At 63.0% G+C, this 22,716-nt stretch overlaps 1 protein-coding gene across 1 annotated transcript; it reads right to left on the bottom strand.

Moving 5' to 3' along the window:
* Positions 1-998: 998 nt before the first annotated feature.
* On the bottom strand, positions 999-22,207 carry LOC138822837 (large neutral amino acids transporter small subunit 1). Its single transcript, XM_070015784.1, has 10 exons — positions 21,604-22,207; positions 11,572-11,697; positions 7,318-7,423; positions 7,184-7,228; positions 6,439-6,562; positions 5,731-5,834; positions 5,330-5,426; positions 4,474-4,623; positions 3,304-3,481; positions 999-2,467 (listed from the first exon to the last, which is right to left on the bottom strand). The coding sequence occupies exons 1-10, from the start codon at positions 22,142-22,144 to the stop codon at positions 2,412-2,414; spliced, it is 1,527 nt and encodes a 508-aa protein (XP_069871885.1). The 5' UTR covers positions 22,145-22,207; the 3' UTR covers positions 999-2,411.
* Between the last annotated feature and the right edge of the window lie 509 nt (positions 22,208-22,716).

Here is a 22,716-nt window from a genome sequence, read left to right as displayed (position 1 = left end):
CAGAATGCCCATCTGGGGGGCATGGGAACGCACAGATGGCTGCCCAGAGTCGGGGCGCTTCTCAGCCCCACGTGCCGGGCTGAGAAGAGCCCAGAGGCTCCTCCTTGCTGATGCCCAGTGGGCCAGGAGCCCCAGGGCGCTTTCTGGGGCCTAGCCCGGCCTGGATATGGTGCCTGCAGCTCGCCAGCTGCCTTTTGGGACAGTCCTGGGGGCCAGGGTCAAAGGCTGACACCAGGAGGTGGTGGCGAGCAGGCCCAGAGCCCTGAGGACAGCCTGACTCCGCGGGCCGGCTCGGGAGCCCGCCTCCCCGCGTCTGGGAACAGGGTTCCCCCCTGCCTCCCCCCCCCCCCCCCCCGAACAGGGCTGAGCATGCCATCAGCCCTCACCTGCCTGCCTTTGGGTGGCACTGCTGAGGTCTGCGGCTTCCCTTCCCGATTGCAGGGACACCATCACATCCTCAAGAGGCCGCAGCAGGGGTAGGTGAGGACACAGGGTCGGGGCTCGCTCGAGTGCCCCGCCCACCCCAGCGCGTGGCTGGGCCTTCGCCCTTTCTGCAGTGGAGCTGGCTTCCAGGGAGCCGGGCCGCCCTTTCTGCAGGGGAGCTGGCTTCCGGGGAGCCGGGCCGCCCTTTCTGCAGGGGAGCTGGGTCCGGGGAGCCGGGCTTTGGGGTTTGGAGGCGGCCCTGTTAGGGTTCTGGCTGTCCCATCCCCAGGGCACTGCTGGCCCTCAGGGTCTGACCTTTGACCTCAGCTCTCTGAAGGGTGTTTCAGAAATGAAGAGAAGAGCGGCCTCCTTCCTTGCTGTGCTCCCTGCCCCCCACCTGTGCCAGGGCTGGTGTCTGTGGCTCACAATCTTTCCAGCTCACTGCTCGGCCAGGCCATGCCCCTCCCACCACAGCCCAGGGAGCACTCCAGAAGGAAGAGCACATGGTGCATGTGGTAAAGGGGTGGCCAGGCACCCTCACCCCAAACCTGATGCCAAAGAAAACACTGAAGACATTCAATTTCCAACTGCTTTTCTTTAAAAACAAAATCCCACAAAACAGAACTAGCAGAACTCTATCCCACCCTACCCTCGTGTAACAGGTTAGCCATTAACAAGAAAAGAACAATGTCATCAATGCTGGATGTCACAGTGGATGGCCCAGGATGGGGCCCGACACAGCCACACAGACCCACACCAGAGAGCCCGCAGCCTGGCCACTGGATGAACAGAAAGCGCAGTAAGACGTTAGGACAAAACAGAAAGGCAAAGGGATGGGCGCGATGCTTGTTAGGTGCCGCCAGGCCCGAAGCGGCCACGGTCTGTGCAGACGCTCCAGCAGTCCCGGCTGAGTGCGGCTGTCCAACCCCCAGGCAGGCCAGGCCCACGGGGAGTCTGTCTTGAAGGTGCTACAAGCCGCCCTGTGGCTTTCCAGGGACTTCAGGATTCGGCGTGGTTGGACGAGCTGGGCTGGCCCTGCCGGGGAGGAGGCGGCACGCAGCCAGGCAGGAGGGGTCACTTGGTTCCATCTGCTTGAAAAGCGGCTGCAGACAACCAGGCAGGAGACAGCGACACCTGGGCTAGGGGCTGCGCGGGTGATCTGTCCAGCTGGCAGAGAGCCAGGCTCATAAGCAGTGCCAGGTCCCCAGGGTCTCCAGGAATGCACAGCGCCGCGGATGGAGACCCCGGGTCTGCTGTGCCGGCTCCGCTCGGTCGGGGGAGCTGGATGTGGCCTGTGGGAGCCAGGGGTGTCCCCCCCGGCCACAGAACATGTGCACACAGGGCAGCACGGCTGTCTCCCACCTCCGGCCACTCAGGGCAGGTGCCAGCTCTTCCCGCCAAGCCATCAGCCAGTCAGCCGTGCTCTGAGATTCCTCTAGGACTTTCAGACAGACAGAAGCCCAGGGGGTCAATAGAGCGAGCCTGGCATGCAGGAAGCCCTGGGCACCATCCCCAGGACCTCAGAAGAACAAAAGCCTAGTGTTGGGGTCCAGCGGTCAGCGGAGTCCTCGGTGTGGCTGTGACTGTGGCGTCTCAGTAGTTCTGTCTCGGCAACAGTGATCTGGTCCCTGGGTGCGGGCCGAGCCGCGGGCATGCTGCCCATCTCCCGCCCCATTTCTTTTAAAAATCACCTTGGTGGCCTTAACCAAGATGCTGCGTCAGACGCAAAAACTTAAGTTAAAACAAAAACTAGAACCACAAACAAGGGCCGGGCATGACAGCGCCAGCCGGGCCGCCGGGCGCACGGCTCGCGCAAGGCCAGGGAGCTACCGCTGATGTTCCTTGTCCGAAACTCGTACCAGAACGTTCTCAGTGCCTTGAGTGCCTGGCCCGCAGGGTGGTGAGGAGAGGCCAGAGGCGCTGGCCTGTGGGCGAGGCGTCTGGGAACGGGTGCGGTGTCCTCTCCCAGCGGTGCCTGGGCCTCGGCGCTAGTTCTCCTGTGGGACCACCTGCATGAGCTTCTGACACAGGACAGTGGTGGAGACTGCAGGGAAAGAGAGAGGCGGCGAGTGAGCGAGGGGCCGTCCCCGCCACGGCCTCCTTGCAAGTGTGGCCCACAGCCCAGCTGCTGCTGGGGGAAAACTCAGACCCCCCCCGCCCCCCCACGACAGGAGTCACATGTGCCGTGGACAGCAGGTGCTCGCCCCGGACTCCCGGTCAGCTCCCCAGAAGTGCACAAGTGGCCCAGCTGCCGAGGCTGGGAGGGAGAGTGGTGAGGGGCAGGGGTGGAGCAAGCCCTGGGGCCTGGCAGCCTGCTAGTGTGGCAGCCGGGAGCCGGCGTCCTCCCCAGCCAGGCGGCGGGGACCCGGCTGGACTGCCTGCCTGCCTGCGGAGAGCTGTGCACACACATCACCCGGCCAAGAAAGCATGCGGGAGGGGGAATCGGGGCTCAGGGTGCGGCGTCTCTGCTTCAGACTCCTGGTCTATCACTGTGCGTGTGCGTACACTCTGTTACTGTGAGCACTGAGGAACCTCAATTCCCTGGAGACAAGGGCAGGGGCCTGGCCTTTTGTAGCGGGCGAGGTGGGGCCTCCCCCCTTCCCCCCGGCCGGAGCCAGGCCTGGGAAGGCCCCGCCCTCCTGGCTCAGCCTTTCTGGGTCAGGCGGCCTGTTAAGCTGGTGGCTGACGTGGGGTGTTACTTGGCAGAGGCTGCGGGGCTCTCTGCATCCCTATTCTGAGAATAGCCAGTGCCGAGCCTCATCCCTGGAACACACGGCCTGCCTGGCTGCCAACACCAGGGCCCTGGGCCTCGGAGCTGCGGCCAGGCCGGACCGGCGCTCCGTGGTGCGGGCAGGGCGGGGCAGGGCCCGGGACACTCACAGATGCCCTGCAGGAGCCACTTGGGCTTGTTTTTCCACCAGACACCGAAGTAGTAGATGGGCAGGCCGCTGAGGATGATGGCGAAGCCGATGCCGCACTCCACCGGCGTCTTCCAGAAGGACACGGCGATCAGGAACAGGCAGGCCAGGATGAAGAACACCGGGAGGGCCAGGTTCACCTGCGGCGCCACATTGGGGAGGTGACAGGTTCTCCACACTGCCGAGCGAGTGCCCGGCCACCGGCCCCGCCCCACTCTGGGCCCCTGGGGCCGCTTTCTTCCAAGACCCAGCTGCACCTCCGGGCCCTGGGGCCCCCCACCCTCCTCTCCTTCCGAGTCCACTCCTCACAGGGCCGGTGCTCTGCTTTGGAGCAGGCGGGACGGCTGTTTAACCTGGACTTGGCTGTGATGCCCAGTGTGGCAGGGAACCAGCCCAGCCGACCTGACGGCAAGGCCTTGCGAGGGCGTGGGAGCCTGGCCCTGCCAGCCCCACAGCAGCACCGGCGGTGGCCCTGCCAGCCCCACAGCAGCACCGGCGGTGGCGGCCCAGCACTTCTGGGCAGACCCTGGCCACTCCTCAGAGTCACTTGCGATGGTCCAAGCAGAAGGCCCCCGACCCCACAGCTGCGGGGTGCAGGCAGCGGCTGTGAGGGCCGGTGGGCTGGGGGCTGGGTCTGCCACTGGAGTGTCACTGTGGACGGGACTTGTCAGAGTTCGACTGCACTAACCCTGTAGACGGCCAGGCCACCCTCGGCAATGGGTCACAGGCCTGGGTTGCCAGACACCACCCCCGACCCTTCCCCAACAGCGCCACCCCTGTGCTGGTCACCATGAAGGGTGGCCCCTCCCGCCTCCTCAGGACTGGCCGACTTCACACTGGCCGTCGGAGACATGCTCTGGCTCAATGGGCAGTCTGCCCGCAGCCCCCAGAAACAAACCAGGAGCAGGGGGAGCCGGGCTGCCCTGTCATCTCCAGGCAGCCCCTGGACTCTCTGGCTGCGCACTTATACACACTGCCTCACCCAGTTCTCCCCAGAACCAGCTCAGAAGGCAAGGGCAGGACCCAGAGGCTGTGTGGGCTGCTGCTGCTCTCTATGAGCCTGATGACTTGGGACCTCGTGGCCAGGATGTCCACCGGGACCCCACAGCCAGAACATCCCCCAGACACTCACCTTGATGGGCCGCTCCAGCTCTGGCTTCTTAAAGCGAAGCCACATCATGCCAATGATGGCCAGGGCCACACAGAGCCAGTTGAAGAAGCTGAAGAAGTTGATGACGGAGAAGATGTCTTTGGAGAAGGCGTACAGCAGTGTCATGGCGCACTGGAAGCGGAGACAGGTCGGTGAGCCCGGCCCACTGTGGCTGGCCGGCCCGGGGCGGGGGGATGCACGGCCCAGAGGACGCCCAGCTGGGCGCTACCCGTCCAGCTATGTCAGCAAGTCTACCTCAGGAGCCGCAGCTAACCCTCTCCTTCAGGCACGCTGTGCAAAGACTCGACTCTAACCAAGCCAGGTGGGCACAGCGGGTGTGACCAGAGGCCAGGACCGGTCGGCATAATGCTCAGGTGAGGTGGAGACTGCTGGCCCCAGCGTGGGAGGCAACCCGTTAATCCCTGCCCAGCCCCAAAGCCACCTGCACTACAGCCTCCCGTGGGCCTGAGCTTCTGTGCAGACGAGTGACTGTTACAGTGACACAGACCTAGCACCGCATGCACACAGACGAGCTGGGAAGGAAGATGGAGCCCATCAGGAAGAACACGTGTGCAGCGGGTGACCTCAGCCAGGCACCAGAGGCCACAGCAAAGACCGTGTGAGCTGGCTCCCTGGGGAGGGTGGGGGGCGTGGCACGGCTCACAGGCTTCTGGGCTTTTTGAATTGACAGCTGTCCCTTGGTAAGGATCACATATTACATATGGAATTAAAACTGAGCAATCGTAGCCAGGCCTGGAACTGCAGCGTGTGGCCTGGGACCCCAGGTCCTGGGGCGGGGATGGTGGGGTTGCAGGTACCGGGCGTGGACCAGGCTTACCGTGAACACAAGGGAGGGCACAGGAGTCAGGAGCTTCGGGTGGATCATGGAGAGGACCGATGGCAGGTGGCCCTCCCTGGACCCCACAAAGAACAGCCTGTGGACAGAGCAGCAGGGCTTCAGCCCAGGCCTGGCCATGATACATGGCCCGGAGAGGGCAGTGGTGGGGTGAAGGCTCCTGGAGCAGAGGGGGGAGGGCAGAGTAGGGAGGGCGGGGGGAAGGGGGACGGCAGAGTGGGCAGGGCAGGAAGGGCAGAGTGGGGAGGGCCCGAGTCCCCGACCACATGGGCGGCAGGGTGGACACGTGGGAGGCCCGCTCTAGCTGCAGCTCCCTCTCAGCCACGTTCTCCAGGAGCAGAGCGCCGCCTGGCAGAGCTGGTGTGGCCTCTGCGAACACTCACCTGGAGGACGTGAACAGGGACCCGTTGACAGAGCCGAAGCAGGACAAGCCCACGAAGACCGGGATGATCCAGGACATGACTCCCAGGTGGTAGTTTCCGAAGTCCTGGGGGACACAGCAAGTCAGACTTCCCTGCCTGGCCTGTCCCCTGCGCTTCCCCAAGGGGAGGCTCTGCCTCCACTGGTCCAGAATCCTCCGCGGTGCCTAGCGAGCGGCAGCGGGCGCCTGGCTCCGCAGGGCTGGCAGTCCCCGTGTGGACGGGGCTGGGGCTCTGGGTCAACACTTGTAGACTGGTCCAGAATCCTCCGTGGTGCCTAGCGAGCGGCAGCGGGCGCCTGGCTCCGCAGGGCTGGCAGTCCCCGTGTGGACGGGGCTGGGGCTCTGGGTCAACACTTGTAGACTGGGCTGCTCCTTGGGGAAGCAGTGGCAGCCAGATCTGTGGCAGCCCCCCCCCCCCCCATGGTGCTGCCAGAACCCCCCCCGCCCCCCGTAGGCCTCTGCCCAGATGCAGGGTTTTTAAACCCAGGGCAAGGATCTTGACCACACAGCCGGCGGCCCTCTGCAGTCACTTTAGCAGAGATCCATGGCAACTATGGGGCCCCCCGAGTGAAGCAAGACTCGGGCACAGAGCAGCCTGCGGTTGGCCCCGGGCTGGGGGTACGGGCTGCCTCGGTCTCTGTGGCCAGGGGATGCTGGAGCGCTGTCTCACCACAGCCACGGCCTCAGACGCCAGCATCTGCTCGGTGGACAGGGTGGTGAAGTAGGCCAGGTTGGTCAGCACGTACACCAGCGTGACGATGGGCAGGGAAATGATGATGGCCAGGGGCAGGTTTCTGGAAGGAACGGCGGGGCCCCTCGTTCAGGAAAGCCTGGACTACTTCCCACTGCAGCCGCTCTGTCTGGGCTTCACTCCCCAGGCCAACGGTTCAGACTACCACTGGCACCGCAGGCCGCGGGACACGCGTGCATCCGGGCTGGGGGAGCTGGGTGAGCCTTCTACCCCAGGGAACAAGGGCACCTCCCAGGGGACCGCGAGCACTGGGAGCCGAGCTGCCCTGAGCTGCCCTGCCCGCTAGCTGGGCCACTGACCAGTCCCCACCGTGGAGGACTAGAGCCATAGCCCACACCCCACGGGAGCCCCTCTGACACTGTGCACGCCTACATGCACACACACGCGCGCGCACACACACACAGGCGTGTGTGCGCAGAAGGGGGAGCAGGCGGGGCCACCCATGGGCATCAGACTCAGCCTGGGGCCCCCAGGCACGTGTGGCCCACCCTCGGGTGAATCTCCTTCCAGGTCACAGTCCTAGGAACCAGTCCTGTCCGGCGCCATCCTAACCATGCCCCTGCACCCAACTCTGGAGGCGGGCTGAGCCCACCAATGGCTTCCCGTGAAGTGTCTCTTCTCATGGTAAAATGACGAAGAGCTGTCTCCGCAGGTCTCCACGTACCTGTAGGGGTTGATCATCTCCTCCGTGACAAAATTCAGGTAGTTCCTAGAATTCAGACAATTGTTTGTTATCCACCACTCCCATAGGGGTCTACGCACGTCAGGGCCACAAGATGCAGACTTTATGGAGCCTACCATCCTCCATAGGCGAAGAGGCCACTGTACAGGGCCAGCACGATGTTCCCCACGTCCAGCTTGGTGCCTTCAAAGGAGAACTTGGGGTCCAGATTGGACACATCACCTAGGAAACACCGACAGAAGAATGCTGGTTAGAGGTCATGCTGCAAGTTCTGGAATGTTCTTGGAGCAATATATTGTAACAAACAAAGGCGGTCTGAGGGCTTTTCCTTAAGGCAAGTTGCATTCACTTGGTGAGACATCTGACCACAGCCCCAGCTTCCCTGGGGCTGGGCCCCGTCCTCGTGGTCCAAGCCACCCTGAGGGTGGTGGAGCCAGCCCCTCAGCCCTGCCGGAACCCACCACAGGCCACCCCAGCCCCAGCGGATGGTGCAGAGGACAGGGAAGGAATGAGCAGCCCTGTCCCTTCCAGAACACTTCCCTAGGCCCAGAGATGTGAACATCAAGCCATATGGAGTCAGCTGGGACACCAGGGGCTCGAACTGCGGCCTCCCTGATCTGTTTGAGCTCGGGGCAGGTCTCTTGGAGGCCGGAGGCAGGCGGCCCTGTACCACGCATGTGAGAAGCAGCCCGTGAGGACAGTGGGCGAGCAGACTTGTGCACACACTTCCTGTGCAGCGTGTCACCTCAATAGCATCGCAGAGACCCCTTTCCCAAAAAGGGCTCCAGGAGATGTGACTGAGCCACGGAAGGAGGGACAGCTCTGAATGGGGTTTCAGGGAGTCACCTGTTTGCGAAGTGACCCTAGTTAGGCGCGGTGAGTCTCGCTGTTTCCTGCGTCTGAGAAGCAGGCACTGACAGACACAGGGAGGTTCCTGAGGCCGAGGGGTCACTTGGTGACTCTCGGGGACACATCCTCTCCACCATGCAAAAACACAGCGAGGAGGCCCACCCCCCCCAGGCAGCACCGGCTGTCTGGCGCCTCCACAGTGTCAGCCCAGTCCGCTTCCCCGGGCTGGGCCGGCCGGCCGCAGGCGCCGAGAGCTTCCTCGCTGGGTGTGAAGTGGCTCTCAGCGCTCACCTGGAGCCGAGGGTCCCACGACTGGCCAGCGCCCCCCTGCCGTCCCTTCCAGACACTAGCGAGTCCCAGGCAGCTCTGCACAGATACCACCCCTGCCTGCTGCTGGCTTCACCTGTGCGTGAAGCTGGGAGGAGTGGGGGTGTAAGGTGGAAAGTGGTATGCCTTTGGGGGTGCCTTCCAGAACATTCCACAGTAATGGATCAGCAGGCCAGTGATCTTGGCCATCCCGGTGACTGTCCACGGATTTGCTCTGAGACAGGGTCTTGCTATGTAGCCTCCTGAGGGCTGGGATTCTAGGCGTGAGCCACCACTCCAGACATCCCCCAACTTTGCCGCCAGGCTCTCCAGCATCTTCCATGTCCCCATGGACCCAGGGGCAGACGAAGCGGACTGAGTTGGCAGCCTACACACCATGCCTGTGGTCACGGTGGGGCCTGCTGCGCAGCGAGCGGCGTCCTGGGGGAGCCTGCGGGGCGCCTGGTGATGTTCCCCAGCCCCGCGCGGCCATGCGCCCCACGCTGCTGGGAGGGGCTGAGGCTGCCCACGCGCTTGGGAGGGAGGACAAACCTCCATGATGAACGTGGGAGGACTGTCCAATCCCCGTCCTGCCCGGGAGATTAGCGTGCTCTGCCACCGGGTGGGCAGCGCGGGCAGAAGCACAATGGGGCATTGTGTGTCCTCCTGGGGAGCGGCCCCTGCAGGCCCAGAGGAAGCCTCCCGCACCCCACTCCCACGCTGGCCTCAGAGACAAAGGCCTGGCCCACGTGTGTCTGGGAACATCCTGATCTCCCACTGTAGCCCCTGCCAGGCTCAGTGGGCGAGGGGCCAGCTGACAAGGAAGGGACGCAGCAGGCAAAGGCAGTGGGTGCCCACTCTCCATGCCTGCCCACCTGCCTGCTCCTGGCCCCCAGGCTCCGCCCCAGGAGCTGACCCTCTCCCGGCCATCCCGTTGGACGGAGCGAATCCAGACATGACTGGCCTGAAGCTCTCCATGTCCCCAGTCCCCTGTGCCAGCAGAGTGGGGGGTCCAAAGCTCCTTCAACACCGAGGGGAGAGAGACCGTCCACCAGAGCCTCGGGGCTTTTCTGGCTCAATCAGCAGCCTTCCCTTGCACGGGATCGACAGCTCCTGGAAGCCCCCGCATGACACCAGCTGTGGAGAGCAGGTCACGTCCTCTGCAGTGGGAACCACGGGGAAGCACAGTGGACAACTGTCCACAGGTGTGGACCTTCCCGAGAGGCAGGAGGTCTGCGCAAGGAAATGGCGCTGCGGACAACGGCCCCCGCCAGGCCCTCAGCATGTGCGAGGGCTGCTGCAGCCAGGGGCTCTTCTCCTCAAAGCGCCCAGGTACTGTGGGTCAGTGCCCTTGGCGTGGAGGACCCTGGCTGCCCAGACCACTGCCACGGGAGCAAGGTGCCAGCATTCCGTCACGCCCCCAGTGGGGCGTCCATCTGGACACAGGGGCCGGCCGGAGAATATCACACGGGAATTCTGCAGACGCCGCAACTGCGCACAATGCTCAGAAAGTGCTTCTGGGTATGTGTGTGGGGGGTGGGGGGGCATCCAGAGCCACTGGAATTATGCACACTGTGTATTCAAGCTGAACAGAAGCTCCTTGCCATCCCTACCGGTCTCTAGTCACAGCAGCTGCGCAGGTGCCCCGGCTCCCGTCCCCCGTGCCCCTCCTGCTGCAAGATGAGGCACAGGCGCCCCTCCCCACGGCCAGCCTCCCTGTGGCTGGGCTCCCGAGACAGCCTCACCTGGCAACCTTACCCCGAGCCTCAGAGGGCCTTGACAGCCAGGGTCCCAAAGGCTCGAGCAGGGACTGGTCTGTCTTGAACCTGAAGGCTCCTTCATCGCCCCAAGGGGGGAGAGGCGTGGCAGGCTGGAGCCAGGACTATAAGAAGGTCCTGTGCCCCACGTGACCCCGAGAGTCCCCGTGCGGACACTTATGGGACCAGGTCAGGCTCGGAGTCAGCAAGGCCACCTTCCATGGTAGCAAACGTGACTCGACTGGGCCCTTGTGCGGGCAGGGTCCAGGACCCCGCACACCACTGGGGTCCAGACTTGCCCCCCTTCCCCTGTCGTGATGACGGTGGCGTGGATGTCTGCACCTCGTGGCTCTCGAGGGAGCTTGTATCTGGGAAATGACAGGCCCAGGCAGGCAGGGCCTAGCATGCTGGGGAGGGGCTGATGACGGGGGAAGGTGTGAAGTCCCCCAGCCCCAGCCCCCACTGCCTGTGGGGCTGGCTCCGAGTCCCAGCTGCCCTAGGACGTGCACGTGTGCGCTCCTGCTCTCCCAGCCCATGCGAAGGTGGCCAGCGAGCCGCTGCCGGAGTCACACAGGAGCACACCTGAGGAGCCCAGGGCGGCTGGAACCCAGGGCCTGGTATTTGGGGGGTGGGGTGGGCTGGAACCAGTCTTGTCCGTGCTAGGCAGGGAGTCTACCGCTTGAGCGGTAGACTGGCCCCAGTCCTTTTTCTTTTTAAATCTTTTTCTTTTTCTTTTTGCTTATGTGGTACTGAGGAATCGAACCCAGGTCCTCATGCATGCAAGGCAAGCACTTTACCACTGAGCCACCTTCCCAGCCCCCCCCCCCATCAGGCTCTGTGCTGATGCCTGGCCTGGACCTTCCTACTTTAGCTTCATCGTAGTGGGCATGGCAGTCATGTACCACTGTGCCCAGCTTTAACTGCCTGAGGAGGGTCTAAACTGTTAACCCTACTTGGCCTCAGATGCTTTAACATGGCTTCCCATGGAGGACCTGCATGACCTCTTCAGGTCAAGGTCAAGGCCAAGGTCCAGAGAGCGGCGTGCTCTGTCTCGTGCGTGCAGCAGTACCTCGGGCAGACCCTGGCCCCAGCTCTGGTCCTCCCAACCCCACGTCCTGCCTGTGCGCTGGCCCAGCCACCAAAGCCACCAAGAGCCCGTTCTCTAGGTGTCTCTGGGCCTCATTCCACCGCCAGAGGGGCAGAGACAACCCCACACAGCCCCAGATGGTAAATGGTACCGTGAGGCAGCCCAGCCAGTGTGGGGGAGGAAGAGGAGCGTCCCCCACGAAGACGGGCGGGTGTGAGGCAGGAGAGGCCCACTCTGAGGCCTGCCCTGCACACACAGGACTCACCAAAGGGACAGGGAGGGGCCGCAGGCAGGAGAGGCTAGGCCTCACCCCAGGCCGTGCGTACCTGGCCGGGTGGTCCCTCCCCACGGACAGGGTCGGGCTCACTTACCCCTTCCGATCTGGACGAAGCCGAGCAGGATGATCAAGGCCAGGGCCAGCAGCTTGGCGGCGGCGAAGGCGTCCTGCACGCGGGTGGCGGCCTTCACACTGTAGCAGTTCACAGCCGTGAGCAGCACTGCAGGGAGAGGCCAGCAAGCCTGCGTCAGCCAGGCCACCCAGTGTAACGGCTCAGCACGGAGCGGGCAAGGTCAAGGGCCCCACTAATGGAAATGGTTTGCAGCCAGACAGTTTGCAGGCCCACCCATGGTTTTTCTTTTTCTTTTATTGGTCGGTTGTGGGGCCTGAACTCAGGGCCTGGGCGCTGTCCCTCAGCTCTTCAGCTCAAGGCAAGCACTCTACCACTGAGCCACCTTCCAGCCCTCCCTGAGTTTCTTTTGCTCAAGGCAAGTGGTCTACCACTTGAACCACAGTGCCACCTCTGGCCTTTTCTGCTTATGTGGGGCAGAGGAATCGAGCCCAGGGCCTCATGCACGCAAGGCGAGCGCTCTACCACTGAGCCACCTTCCCAGCCCCCCACCCATGGTTTTTCTTCTCTTTGCCAGTATTGACTTGAATTCAGCCTCATGACTGCTTATGGGCTTGCTGATGGCTGGTGTTATATCTACCACTTAAGCCATGCCCCCAGCCCAGCATTTTGCTAATTGTAGACAAAGTCTCAAAGATTTTTCTACACAGGCTAGCTCTGAACTTTGATCCTCCAGGTCTCAGTCTCCATAGCAACTAGGATTACAGATATAAGCCACCAGTGTCTGGCAAGATTTCCTTTTTAGTGACTGGATGTCAGCCTCCTAAGGGACTTTCTGTGACTACCACAGCTCCTGTGGGAGCTGGTGTCCCTGCAGAAAAGCAGCTCCCTCTGGGTCAACTTGGAGGGGGAGTGCTGCTCTGCCACTGTCCCTGCCAGCCAAAAGGCACAGCTCCTCTTGCCTAAGACAACAAGGCCGCCGGTCCCATGGGTCCATCTGGCAAGTCCAGAGCAGCGGTGAGGACCCAGGCTGTGCCGGAGAGGTGTCGGCCAGGAGGCCTGCTCCCAAGGCATAGCCAGCCTCAGTGGGCCGGGAGTGGAGGGAGACTGATACCTGCTCCCAAGGCATAGCCAGCCTCAGTGGGCCGGGAGTGGAGGGAGACAGATACGTGCCCCATTTTGTTCCTGTCTGAAATCACACGGAATGTCTCCCAGACTCCAGAGCAACTGGCACCCAGACAACCTTGAACTCTGCATCCCAGAAACAGGAGGCTCACTGAAGACTGGAGGCCAGGGCCAACAGATTTGCAGACCTGGGCCAGAGCCGGCTGTGGGAGGCTCAGGGAGCTGCGGCCCCGTAGTCCCCCCCCCCCCCCCGTTCTACTGCGGAAAATGATACAGCCCCTTCCTGTTCCACCACCTCCTAGGATTAGGGGCTGAGACTGGGGTGGGGCTGCGCTGCCAGCCTCCCCAGCTCCACTGGCCTGGTGGCCGGAATCAAACATAAACCCGTGAAGGGCACAGCGCCGTCCGGTGGACCACCACGGCTCACCCCGCCCCACCCCCCTCCGCCACACAGCCACAGCCAGCTCAGGCCGCAAGACGCCGGGCTGGACTAATTACATGTCATTTTGCTATTTGAAGAACAGACTTCAAAGAACTAAATCCACACTAATTAACTGGATGTGGCCTGACGTCCCAGGTGAAGGCCCCGGAAGGCCCCGGAGCTGGGCAGGATGCAGCCCGCCGGCTGCCCCTCTCTGATGCTGACCAGAGGTGGAGGGACAGGGGACGGAGAGCAGTTGTTCTGGCTGGTTCTCCTCCATGGGCAGGCTTCCCCAGAGCCCCAGGGTGAAGCAGGGAGGGTGGATGAACAGCGGAAGTCTCTTCCCAGGAAGAGGAAAATGTGTCTGTTAGGCACTGAGCCGAGCCAAACTGTCACCTAGCAGCCATGGCTCAGCCCCTTGGGCCCAGGCACTCTGCGGGGGGAGGGGGGGAGGGAAGGGGGGGAAGGGAAGGGGGGAAAAGCCACCTGACTGTCCCTGACTCTCACGTTTCCTGAAAGGTGAGTGTGACCACAAAGAAGCAAGCGTGTGCCAGGCTGCCCACTCCCCCGCCTCCCGGATGCAGCAAGCAGCCAGGCGATTGCATCAGTTGCCCATTTGGGCGGGTGGCAGCGGTGGAGGTGTGGCTGCCAGGCCGCCGCCACGCCCACTGGCCATGCCCACTGGCAGGTCGACTATTTCCCATCTCAACTCTGGAGGGAGAGGAGTGGTGCAGACGCTCCCGCCCCGGGTGGGAGGAGGCAGGTGCGGCCGGGCACAGCCGTGTCAGTGCAGCGGTAACCAGGGACCCTCCTCGGCCAAAAAGTTTCATGCCAGTGCCAAGGTCAGGCGTTCCGAGGAAGGTGACGGTGCCCCTCAAGAAGCCGTGTGTGCGCACACGCACTGTAAACAGCAAGGATTCCACGCCTGCTGGAAGCAGGTCCTCCCCAGGGTTACAAGCACGGCCACAGAGCAGCGAGGCCGGGTGGAGTTGGTGCCCGGCACTGGGTGCGGATAGCTGGGCAGGCCCGGCCCCCTCCCACAGGCCCCGAGCACCTCAAGTCTGTCTCCTGCTTCTAACCTTGCTCTAACATCTAAGAGCAGGGCCACCCTGCTGACTCAGAGCGGGGCCATGTTCCCTTGGTGACAGCAGGCTGGAGGGTCCTATGGCCAGGCTCCTAACAGTACGTCCCAGCCAGGCCTGCCCTCGCTCAGACGGAGACTCAGGCACTGAGGCCGGGCCCGGATGCACCGATGTCCTGTCAAATAGCCGCCTGTCTAAACAGACACCTCCCCAAAGGCATCTATTTAGAGATGGGCATGCGCTGCTGGGGGGGGTCGGGTCTCTGCCAGAGGAACGCCATGTCACAGGACTGGCGACACTCACCAGTTCTGCCACTGGCAGCACAGCCAGCTGGCTCCCCAGGGCACAGGAAAATGGCAGCCAGCGCCTAGGCGGAGCAGCGCTGGCCCACTGCATCACAGCTGGCCGGAGACCTAGGCCCAGGCCGGCCCCGGGTCCCTGCAGGTGGCCACAGCTTGATCTGAGTCCTCCCAGCACACAGGAACTGAGCTTAGAGGGTGTCCAGTGACCGTGGGGCTTCCCAAAGCTCAGTACCGCCACCCCTCCCCCACAGGCCCAGGGGTGGAGATTTGCCAATTTGGGAGGGCTGACCCACTTCCTGCCCTGCCTACACTCACTCACTCACCACCACAGGAGAGGGCACGGCCGTGCCAGCCAGCCCCGTGGCCCGCCCCTGACCCGAATCCCCAGACACTGACCCGGGCTCCCTGACCATCTCACCAGGCAGGACCACAGCGAGACCAGAAGCCTCGGGCCCCAAGTCCCCAGGCACTGGGCGCCCACTCGGAGGTAACGGCCATGGCTGGAAGCATCCTTTCCTGGCTCCAGAGGCCACAAGCCATCCCTGCCTGGACCCAACTGCCCCGGTCCCCGCTGTCCACCAAGGGGAAGATCAGAACCAGACCGGTTTGGAGACCAGGAGGTTAAGTCACGCCTGCTGGCAGTCAGCAGGGGACCCGGCCCTTCCCGGGCCAGGCTGTCCAGTGGCAGAGGCACTGCCTGTGCTGGGTGGAGGGGTATCTTACTCCTGTGCCTCCCTCGGGGGAGAAACTAGTGATGCAGAGGCTGGTGGTGTGCTTGAATTTCAGCCCTCCTGCTCCTGTCTCCGTACTTCCGTTCCGTAGGGTGTTGGCTGGAGCCCAGGCCCTGAGCGTGCCACACCATAGCTATCTCCCGTCTCCAGTCTACCCAGGGTGGCTCCTGCCTAAGCACTCAGTTCTTGCCTGCCAGGGGTAGAGGTGTCAGTGACTGGACACAGGGCTGGCCTATCTCTAAGTCACGCTATAAGAAGACAAGCTAAATAAGCCACAAGAAATCTGCCAACCCGGACACACTAGCCACCCCCTCACCAGGCTCTTCTGAAGCCAGCTCCGGGGGACCTGGACCGTCATGGGCATGCACAGCTGTTAGCTGAGTGGGGACAGGCTGTGTGGCCTTGGGCACGGTCCCTAACCCCTGAGCCTGCTTCCCCTCCAGCACTTGTAGGTGAATGGCAGGCCAGTGCGCCCTGCGGCGTCTGTCCTCAGCCCGTTCACTGCGCTCTATCTCTGGAGCACACAAGGCCCTGTGTGCACATGATAAGATGTCTCCCCCTCCAGTTCCATGCTGAGCCTTGCATGTCCCTGCCACACCAGCACCCTCATTTACAGCTGGGGTAAACAGAGCAGAGCCGGGTGAGCCTGCGCACTGTGGAAAGTCTACTGCAGGCTCTGGGGAGGGCCCCACTCCCAGGTTTCCCTAATGTATACAGGGCGGGCAGTCCAGCCAGGGGCCTCTCCTCCCTGCCCAGCCACTGACCGGGAAAAGGCTCGGAGGCCTGGGCTGAGCGAGGGAGTGGCCGACTGGAGCGGGCCGTGAGGCCACCTCAGGAGGGGCCATGCTGCAGCAGGCTGCCGGCCGCCCGGTGCTCCAGGCCCCCTCCCCAGCCTGCGCACCCTGCCCTGCTTCCAGCTGGGACACACAGGACCCAGGGGATGGCCACAGCTTGAGGGTCCACCCTGACCAGGCCCAGTCAGAACTCCTCAGCAGCCCAAGGTCCTCCTAGATAAATCCACTGATGAGTCCCACGGGAACCTGGGAGTTGTGGAAGCTGCACCACCTGACCTGGAGGCATGTCCAGACCGGTGAGCTGGATGCAGGGCCTGAGCTGGACGCAGGGCCCGAGCTGGCGATGGGCAGTTCGGGGCTGTGCTGGCCAGAGGCTCTCACACTGTTTGAGCCTGGGCAGTGACAGATGCCCGCCAGCCCAGCTCAGGTGACCTGTGAAATCAGGTTGCCAGCCCCAGGCTCTTAGCCCTGGTGGAAGTCAGAGCTACCTCTGCACATAGCTGGCAAATCCTGGCACAGGAGGGCAGGGCTGGGCACAGCCAGGGGACCGTCCCACCTGGCCATCCATCGGAGGACAGGGGTCAGGAAGACAGCTCAGGTGCTCAGCTTCCCACACATGGCTGCTTTGACACCTTCCAGAACCTCCAGAGACTTCTAGATGCAGGATCAACACGGAGCTGAGGGTACGAGTCCTCCTGCAGGGTCAGGGCAGGGGACCCGAAAGGACCATGCAGGGCAGCCCTGCAGGGCCATCCTGTAGAACGCAGGTCCTGTTGCTGCAGACAGGATGGGGGCACGGGGCAGGACGGTGTGCTCTGAGCAGCTCCCCACAGCTCTGGGAGGGAGGAGAGCACATGGGCTCCTCCCTCGGGGGGGGGGGGAGGGTCGGGGTTCATTCCCTGCCCTGTCGTGCTGGGAGTTCATTTTCACCATGGAGATGGCTGAGGCTCAGACAACTCCCTGTGGGAAATCAGCTCACACTGTGTGGGGAGCACGTCCTGTGGAGTCCAGACACAAATAAGCATCTGACCCGCAGTGTCCCTCCCTACTTTGGCTAATTGGGCTTCCTGGACATGGTATCACCTAGGCCACTCCAGACCCCTGGCAGGTGCCTGGCTCTGGGCTCCCACCTGCTCCGGCCTGGGTTTCCCTAGCTGGAGGACCAGGGTGGAACACTGATTTCAATCCTTGGGCAGAGCACGTGAGGAGAGGCGCACGGTCACGGTGCTGTGGGGGACAGGATCTCACCCTACTCCGGGCCCAAGGCGCGGCTCTGCTGCGGGGAGGCCCCTGGCAGGCACTCTGGGCAGAGATCCTGCTTGCACTAGGGCTTACCCAGGGGTCTGTGACCCAGAAAAAAAGGGGTGAGAAATGCCTGCCCCCCTCCCACCCACCTCTGCGGTCACATGCTTCGCCTTAGGCCAGGTCCCATGACTGACAAGGTCCGCTCAGGCGTGCCTCGCTTTCATGCTGCCGGAAGAGTGGGTTTTGGGGCTAATGACCAGGCTGCTGGCCATGCTGACTCAGCCCGAGATGCTGGGGGGGGAAGCGGGGGGTGGAGGGGGGCTGGGGGTGTGCTTTGAAAACACAGACCCTGACTTGTTCAGGTCCCAGCTGTGGCTGTGGGCAGGTCCAGAATCCTCTGATCTGGTTTAGGTTTCCTAAGGCCTCACTGGATGGACCCAGATGGGGGAGCAAGGCCCCTGGGGGGCAGGGGGGGGGATGGAGACCAGCTATCGGCCTGAAAACAGGGAGTGAAGACACTCCTTCACACACCATCCTCATCACTAGACAGTCAGCTGACGCCCTGGAGCCCTGTGGCCATCAAGACCCATCTCTTGCCCCAGCCCTCCAGGGAGGGGCCTGACAGTTCTCCATCCAGCCTGCCCTGTTACCTGGCCGGCTCAGGGGAAGAGAGAGCTTCTCTCCTCCTTCCCTCCTTTTGCTCGATGAGCAGGGCCAGTTCTGGGGCTGCTGCAGAGCACGGGGCCAGGTGTGTGGAGAAGGCCCGAAATGCCCGTGTTGCACATTAAATAAAATCCCCATCAACACCGGGGCAGGGCTGGGACAATCCGTTTTAGGTGTGGTGATGGAGGCTCAGAGGCCCCATGGATTTAAGAACATTATTCTTGGTTTGACAAAGGCAGAAAAGTATCTCCCCCCAGAAGTTCCTGGATGGGGAAGGCTGGTGAGCTCTGGCTCTCCGGAGCCTTGGGGAAGTGGCCACTGCCTCAAGAGCCAGCAGAGCTCATCTGCAGGAGGACCGGGTCCGTGAGCATGAACCCTCCAGAGTGGGTCCACAGGCCGGGTGCCACCCTCTGCCCAACAACCGTGTGGGTGTGAGGAACCACAGCCTGGAGGCCACAGCCCTGACACTGCAGGCCGGGTAAGTGGCACCAGGACAGCGGAGCCGGGAGCCCGGTCGGACCCCTTCTCCCAAGAGCTCCCCAGGGTGGGGAAGGAGGTGGTGTCACGCACTGGGAGCTTGGAGCTCCCCAGGAGGCTATGTCCTCCCCAGGCCAGCCTCCGCTCCTACACCACCCTCTTCACCAACCGTGAATTTAGGTAAGCTTCTGGATCAAATCCCAGCCCAGCCAGACTTGAAGCTCCAGTCTGTGACTTCCATCGAGAAGGTAAACTCTAGCACCAGCGGAGCTCCAAGGAAATATCACCAAGTTCTCGGCAATAAACAAGCCACACAAACCACTCCTGAGACCCTGCACACGGCCCTCCGGAGGGAGCTAGGTCTGCCTTTTCAGCTGAGCAGGGCTAGCAGACACACTAGCACCTGCCCATAAAGACCTCATCTTTAGACTTCCCACATCAGCGCCGCAGAGAGGCCCTCTCTCCACCCTCTGTGCCAAGGCCAAGGCACACTTCACAACACAATTTTAACAAGCAGAAGCTAGAGGCTCTGACAGAAGAACTTTGCTCTAGAATGCATGCCCTCAGGCTGAGAATGTGGCTCAGTGGCAGAGTGCTTGCCTGGCATGCACAAAGCCCTGGGCTCCATTCCTCAGTACCACCTACACAGAAAAAGCCAGAAGTGGTGCTGAGGTTCAAGTGGTAGAGCACTAGCCTTGAGCAAAAGAAGCTCAGGGATAGTGTCCAGGCCCTGAGTTCAAGCCCCAGGACGGGACGGGCAAAAAAACCAAAAAAACAAAAAAAAAAGCGTGCCCCTGTGCAGCCAAGGTTTTCCGGAGGCGTCGGGGGCACAGCACCGGGAGGGAGACTGTGCCCTTGCGTGCCAGCAGGCCACAGGACGATGGGCAACAGTGCTCTTTTCTCTCTCGAGTCATGTGGAGTCCCGCTCTATGGAGACCACAAAATGCACTAAAACTCACTCCCCAACAGCAGTGTTCACAGGCCATAGGGGCTGTCTGCCTGCCCTTCAGCGCTGTAGGCTGCTCCACCAAGGCCACATGCCCCCTCCCCTGAAAACCCCGTTCCAACAACAGCAGGATAGCAACACGCACATAAGCAGTCGGGGGAACAACTGTTGAGTGTGGAACAGCACATACGAGGCATGGCACCACTGGATGGAAGACTCTGCCCGTTCGGGGGCCACAAGGGCTGTCTGGATCCCCCATCCCTCACAGCTGGTACTCCACCACTCTTCTTTAAGAAATAAAGGAAAGGGGCTGGGAAGGTGGCACAGTGGTAGAGCACTTGCCTTGCATGCAAGAGGCCCTGAGTTCGATTCCTCAGCACCACATAAGCAGAAAAAAGTCAGAAGTGGTTCTGTGGCTCAAGTGGTAGTGTGCTAGCCTTGAGCTGAAGAGCTGAGGGACAGTGCCCAGGCCCAGAGTTCAGGCCCCATGACTGGCAAAAGAAAGAAAGAAAGGAAAAAAGGCCTATGAAGAAAGCTGTGAGCGGCAGTCAGGCACGTGATGCATATCTACACAGACAACACTTGGGGGGGGGGAGGAGGGGGCCTAAAGTAGAAAGGTCTTGAGTTCCAGGCCAGCCTGGGTTACTCACTAATACATTAAGGGGGAAAAAAAAGAAGGAGCTGGAGGCTCATGCCTGCAATCCTTAGCTACTCAGGAGGCTGAGATCTGAAGATCTCAGTTTGAAGCCAGCCCGGGAAGAAAAGTTGGCAAGACTATCTCCAATTAGCCAACAAAATGACACTTGGAAACATGGATCAAGTGGTATAGCACTAACCTGAGTGAAAAAGCCGAACAAGAGCTTGAAACCCTGAACTTAAGCCCAGGTACTGGCGCATGCATGCAACTCAGAAAAGAAAACAACAGTCTACAATCTGCGTGTCTGGCTTGGCAGAGCCTCTTGGGAAGGCGTGTGGCTAATCTTAGAACCCACACACCCTTCTGCTGTCTGGTCAAAGCACACGTGTGGAGCACATTTGCTGGGGCGTAAAGGAAGCGGTCCTGAGAGGCAGGAGCCTCTGGACCGACGTGCGAACACCGCAGTATCACTCCAGGCTTTTCAGAAAGCAGGAGAACACGCTGTATTTATGACCCAATTGAGATTGAAGAGAAAGTACTAAGAGCTGCCAGCAGAGGCTGGGGAGCACTCGGCCAGGGCCCGGAGTGAACTGTGATCCCATGCTTGCTCCACACACGTCCTGCCTGTAATTTTTCACCCCACCACGTACCTGTGTGCTACTTGGTCACTAGAAAGAGGATTAGAAAACGCTCCATCCTAGCCCATGCTGTTTGCTAAGGCAGCATTTCCCACACCTTCCAGTGCGCGCACACCACCAGAAGGCAATCTCAGCTTTCCATTCCCACAGCCAAGCACACAGGTCCTTAAAAGGCACTTTGGCTGGGTGCTGGTGGCTCACACCCATAATCCTAGCTGCTCAAGAGGCTGAGATCTGAGGACAGTGGTTCAAAGCCAGCCTGGGCAAAAAAGCCCTTGATACTTTTATCTACAATAACTACTCAGAAAATGCTGGAAGTGGCGCTGTGGCCTTGAGCACAAAGCGGCTCAGGAAGAGTGCTCAGGCCCGGGGTTGGAAGCCTAGCACCGGCTCAGCCCCCATTTCCGAGGTTGGCCTGCTACCCCGCGCGGGCGCCCACTGTAAAGGTCCGGGCAGGCTCTGGCATCAAGTCTGCTCCGACGCAAACACACGGTGTTAGATGCCGCGGCTCCTCGTAAGGACGATCCCGAGAACTGCTAGGAGCCTCGGGAACGCATCGCACGGCCGGTGCACACTCTCCCGGAAGCCTAACTTGCACCAGCGAACTGTCTCGCCAGGGGGGCGGTGGTCTCCGGGCCCGCGCCGCCGCCGGCCGGCCGCGCGTCAGCCGGCGCGCCTCCCGACAGGCCGGCTTGGAGGACGAGGCGGCGGCGATCTAGGGCGCAGCTGCCCTTTTAACGAGCAGGCGGCACAAGGAAGCTGGAGCAGGAAGCGCGCGGTGCGGCGCTCCGCGTGGCGCCGGCCGGACCCCAGGCGGGCACCGGACTTGGGTCCGGATGAGGCGGGGAAGGGGACCGCCCCGCCCGGCGGGGACGCCGTCCAGGAATGAATGGACGCGCGTGGGTTCTGGAACCAGTGATCTTGGTCCAGAACTTCGGGAAGGGTGCGGGGCTGGGGGGGTCCCGGCCGCCCCCCGCCCCCCTCCCCGCACTCACGCACGCAGAGGCAGCCCACGAGCTTGGCGGCCTCCTCGGGCACCGGGCAGCTGGGGAAGACCGGCTTGAGCAGGTAGGTGGCGAAGACGAGCGCCACGATGTACTGCGAGGAGGGCCGGATGATGAGCAGCTCGATCCAGAGCTTGAGGAAGGCGGGCAGCGAGCCGTAGACCTCCAGCATGTAGGCGTAGTCGCCGCCCGACTTGGAGATGGTGGTGCCCAGCTCGGCGTAGCAGAGCGCGCCCACGATGGAGAAGACGCCGCACGCGGCCCACACCACGAGCGCCAGCCCCGGCGAGCCCGCCTCCTTCAGCACGCCGGTGGGCGTCACGAAGATGCCCGAGCCGATGATGGTGCCCACGATGATGGCCACGCCGTTGAGCAGCGTGATGCTGCGCTGCAGGGCCACGCCCTCGTCCGCGCCCGCCGCGCCCGCGCCCGCCGCGGCCCCGCGCCGCGCCTCCAGCATCTTCTCCCGCGCCTGCCGCTCCTCCTCCGCCGGGGCGGCCGGCCCGCGCCGCTTGGCGCCGGCGCCCGCCATGCTCGCCGCTCCGGAGGCCGGGCCTGCACTCAGCGAGCGAGCGAGCGAGGAGCGCGCGGCCGGGGAACTCGGCGCGCCCGGGCCCGCTGCGTCTGGCTCCGCGCCGCCCGCGCGCCTCCTTTTATCTCCGCGCCCGCAGGCCCCGCCCCCGGCTGCCGTTAGGCGCCGCCCGGCCGCTGCCGTTGGTCCGCCTCGGAGGGCCCCGCCCCCGAGAGGCCCCGCCCGCGGCGATGGACGCTCGCCCCGCGGGCCCCGCCCCCGGCCCCGCCCTCTGGGCCAGCTCGGAGCACGTGGAGCGGCGCGCCCAGCCCGGGCGTCCCCGGACCCGCGGCCTCGGTGTCCGGGTTCGAATTCCCGGCCGAGCCGGGCCCGGGCCCCGGCCCGCCCGCCCTCCCCCAGCCCCCGCCGGCTGGGCCCGGGCGGCAGCGGGTGGCGCTGGAAGCTCAGGGAGGGGGGGTGCGGCCTGCGGTGCCCGGTGCCGCCCACCCCCCGCTGGGACCCCCGGCTTTGTCCCCAGTCCCCGGGCCCGCAAGCAGCGGTCCCCCCTCCCGAAGGCCGCCCTGCGGGGACCC

Source organism: Dipodomys merriami, unplaced genomic scaffold (genome assembly GCF_024711535.1).
Source record: "Dipodomys merriami isolate MVZ:Mamm:240054 unplaced genomic scaffold, mDipMer1.0.p SCAF_116, whole genome shotgun sequence".
Classification (NCBI taxonomy): domain Eukaryota; kingdom Metazoa; phylum Chordata; class Mammalia; order Rodentia; family Heteromyidae; genus Dipodomys; species Dipodomys merriami.
Note: the sequence above shows the minus strand (reverse complement) of the source record. Positions and strands in the feature narration are given on the sequence as shown.